The following is a 3,535-nucleotide window of genomic DNA, read 5'->3' as shown; positions in this document are numbered from 1 at the left end:
TATAACTAGTTGAGCTCAAGTTTAAAAAGTCTTCACTTAAGTTCTTAATAAGCTTCACAAATCTTACCTATGTATTGATATTTTTTAAATCAAAAATCATATCATGTTTGCGTGCTTTATTGAACATACTTCTTACAAATTTTCTCAAGCTATTCAAGCTTTTGAGTGGAGAGCTTGTTCCACCAAACATATTTTTAATACATATTTGCAATATAGAAAATAAAAACTAATCAAATAAATAAAACATATAGACCAATAAAGTAATCCAATTATCTCCAACTATAATGTAGCATCACAATACATAAAATTTCAAGCTCTACATCATCAATTTAATTCTATGTACATATGATGATGATAATAATAATAACAATAATAATAATCATCCAATCTAATTCACTCTCTCAAGGCAAAATTCATCCTCACATGAATAACTTAATAGCCCATCATTGGTTGTTTTTAATTCTTTTTAAATTGACACCCTATTTAATATTTATACACCTTACAACACACATGAACACTCTCCCCTACCTTGTTCACATGCAAATTTCTACATAATATATATAATTATATATATATACTTATAAAGTATAAACCACCTCATTTTACGTTTTACCCCCTCCAACTTCTCTAGAAATTACCACCAACCCCTTACTATTTAGAATGCCAAGAAACATAAATACTTCATAACCTTACGTTTTTTGGTTCGATTAACACGATCTTTCTTTTCTTCTTTTGAACCTTCAGAAGAACTACTTGATGATGTGGCATTTGAAGTGCCACCTGGCTCGTTTTGAGAAGTGGGGCCCGTTGTACTAGGTTTATGATCCTTGTCACTCTCAACAGATCCTAAAGTAAATTGTTGTATAATAATTAATAAACAAATCAACAAAACCACATTTCCATTTCCATTTCTTGCATTAGATAGAAAAAAGATTATATAACTTCATACCTAAAGTTGTTGTGTTTATAACCACTTCTTTTAACTTTGAAGGAACAGAAAGATTCAATTGAATTTTTGATTCTTGAATCTCTTGAACTCCATTATCATCTTCAAGTTCACGCATTAAAGCTTCTGAATCAAAATATTCTTCAGATGTCATTGTCATACAGCTTGAATCAGTAGCACTTGTAGTGCGTGATAATGGAGTAGCAAGATCATCCATTTCCAAATAATCACCACCTCTTGGGACATAATCACCTACATCACCAGAATCGGGGGTGCGTGGTAAGGGAATAGCAAGATCATCCAACTCCAAGAAATCACCACTTGGATTTGGATCCGATGGTCCCGCCGCCACATCATCCATGTTCTTTTCCTACAAGGGTATTATTGGAATTTGGAATAAATTATGGTGTTGTGTATTTTTGAGTTAATGGATTTGTATACATGAAGTCTATTTCTTTTTTCTTTTCTAAACTGAATGAACTGTCTGAATTCGGAAAGAGACTAAATGACCATTTTACCCTTACCAGAAGTTGACTTTTAGTAGAAAGTCTTCCACTGATGCTCTCATCTACCAAAAAGACCTTGTATAGTGCTCTAGGATCCTGCATAATTTCCAACCAAACCAGCAGTTGACTAGTAGATCGGATTAAATATATAAATAACAAGAAACATGATAGAATTTATATAAAAAAGAAAAAGGAAAATGGGGTGTAAGAGTGTAGAAATGGAGAGAATATGATATATACCGGCTTACTGATAAGTTTTTCAGTTATTGTGTACTTCTGCATCACCCAATTAGTCTTTTGTCCATCAGGGGATTTCCCTTCATAGAACTCAAGAGTCTTTCTAAAACCAGAAACTGAAGGGGTAGAATATATCTCACAAGCTTCCCCTTTTGACTTCCAGAATCCAAATTCTGTTTCCCTTTTTCTCCCTGACCAAAAGTACCACATGTTTTCTGCAAAAGTTTTGATTAATTGATTAGTTGTTATCAGTATTGTTAATCATAATAAACCATTGGGGATCTTGTATAAGTATGAAATACAGAAAAGCATAATAGCTATAAACATGGATGCTAACCAGGGTAATTTGCAGGTGAGAATTGGAAAGGATCCACATCAGGAAGTATGTAGTCAGGTAAGGAGGAGGATCCATTTTTTATCATCATCAAGAACTTACAGATCCCTTCATCTGTTAAGGAGTCACCAAGTTGAGTTGCAGGAAGAATGGAGGATGCTGGAGGACACATTCTGTGGAAGTGAATCAAAGTTTCTACATGAAAAATGAAAGTGTTAGTTAAATTGGCATTCATGATTTCTACTTGATTTAACTCTAAAATGTTAATAAGCTGAATAGGTAGCTTATTATGATTGAAGTTACTAGATAAAATTCAGAATTGGAGCTGAATGAATTAAGAAATGGAAACAAGATACACATAAAGGCTAAAGCAAACTATCTATCATTTAGATTTGATGTACAGTTGAGAGAATCTAATCAAGTGAATAAAGTTCAAGGATACTTTATCTATTTCAATAGTTGATATAAACGTTTGATTGTACTATCAGAGTGCAGATTTCATCATTAATCTCCCAATTTATCACTTTGTTCCTTTGAACACAAAGAGTAAATCAGAATTCGAGACAAATAATCGATCTTTTCATCAAGCTGTAAAAGGAAAGGGAGGAAATATTTATTGATTTGACGTTGTTAGATTATTTCTTAAAACGAAGAAGCATTAGAAATCAGACACAACACAGTCAAAATCATCGAAACAAAAACACCGAAAACGGAAATCCTGTCAGAATCATTCAATACAACAACTTTAACACCAGATACACAAAACAATAGCACAAATATTAACATAAATCGATCGAGCTATACATCAGAACAGCATATTTAATTTAACATCGGAGAAACATCAATACTAACACATCCACGGTATGAACACTCAAAAAACACCAATGATTTGCATAATACTACTCAAAGAATGTATAATTCCAGATGATCGGGGATGTATTTACACACGAAGTCACAGAAAACCCCACAAAGGGCTGGCTGACCCGGTCCACCCCAGGTTTTCTGTGGATTTGGGTGCAGATACAGTGATACACCGTTGACTCGAAGGTTGGTCAACGGGGAAGATTACCTCCGGCGACCGGAGTAGACGACTCCGGCGTCTGCTCCTCCGACTCTGTGTGTGTAAATTGTAATGTGTGTGTGTTTGCTTAATGAAGTTAAGGAAGAGTGATAGGGGTTATGAGATATATAAGGGGGAATGTTAACTATGGTTGTAATGGGTTAGTACTTAGGTTAGCTCTTTTGGTAAAATCTAAGCCGCCGTAGACCGTAGTTAAGTGGTGTAGCACGTCTTATTGAATCCGGTCGTCGCTACTTTGTATGAAATCTTCAAAATTGTATTCACAAAATCATTAATTAATCAATAAAATGGTCGGAATGGATAGTGTTATTTGAACAAATATTTGTGAAATAATTATTAGATTTTTAAAGTTGTTTTATAGGTGATCATATTCGAATATATATGTATTTACAAAAAACTTTGCAAAAAACATTTTGAAAACTTCTTTTTGA

At 33.5% G+C, this 3,535-nt stretch overlaps 1 protein-coding gene across 2 annotated transcripts; it reads right to left on the bottom strand.

Annotated features, from left to right (window-relative positions):
• Positions 1–248: 248 nt before the first annotated feature.
• Positions 249–3,247, bottom strand: LOC145108408 (uncharacterized). 2 transcript variants are annotated; one of them, XM_079045432.1, is made up of 6 exons: positions 3,093–3,247; positions 2,027–2,218; positions 1,693–1,904; positions 1,471–1,548; positions 950–1,316; positions 249–846 (listed from the first exon to the last, which is right to left on the bottom strand). In XM_079045432.1, exons 2-6 carry the CDS (start codon positions 2,193–2,195, stop codon positions 656–658), a joined length of 1,017 nt encoding a protein of 338 aa, XP_078901558.1. In that variant the 5' UTR covers positions 2,196–2,218; positions 3,093–3,247; the 3' UTR covers positions 249–655. The 2 variants fall into 2 exon arrangements, with proteins under 2 accessions (XP_078901558.1, XP_078901559.1); XM_079045433.1 differs by having other exon boundaries at positions 2,968–3,196.
• Between the last annotated feature and the right edge of the window lie 288 nt (positions 3,248–3,535).

Source organism: Lactuca virosa, chromosome 4, assembly GCF_052849685.1.
Source record: "Lactuca virosa cultivar CGN04683 chromosome 4, Lactuca_virosa_CGN04683_v6, whole genome shotgun sequence".
Taxonomy (NCBI): domain Eukaryota; kingdom Viridiplantae; phylum Streptophyta; class Magnoliopsida; order Asterales; family Asteraceae; genus Lactuca; species Lactuca virosa.
This window is presented reverse-complemented; position numbering and strand designations above follow the sequence as displayed.

Bases quoted from the DNA above. Each gene is read 5' to 3' on its own strand.
- LOC145108408 (XM_079045432.1), bottom strand. From the start codon at position 2,195: ATGTGTCCTCCAGCATCCTCCATTCTTCCTGCAACTCAACTTGGTGAC. The intron at 1,317-1,470 runs GTAAGGGTAAAA...ATACCCTTGTAG, and splicing joins CTACTAAAAGTCAACTTCTG to GAAAAGAACATGGATGATGT. The intron at 847-949 runs GTATGAAGTTAT...AATTTACTTTAG, and splicing joins TATAAACACAACAACTTTAG to GATCTGTTGAGAGTGACAAG.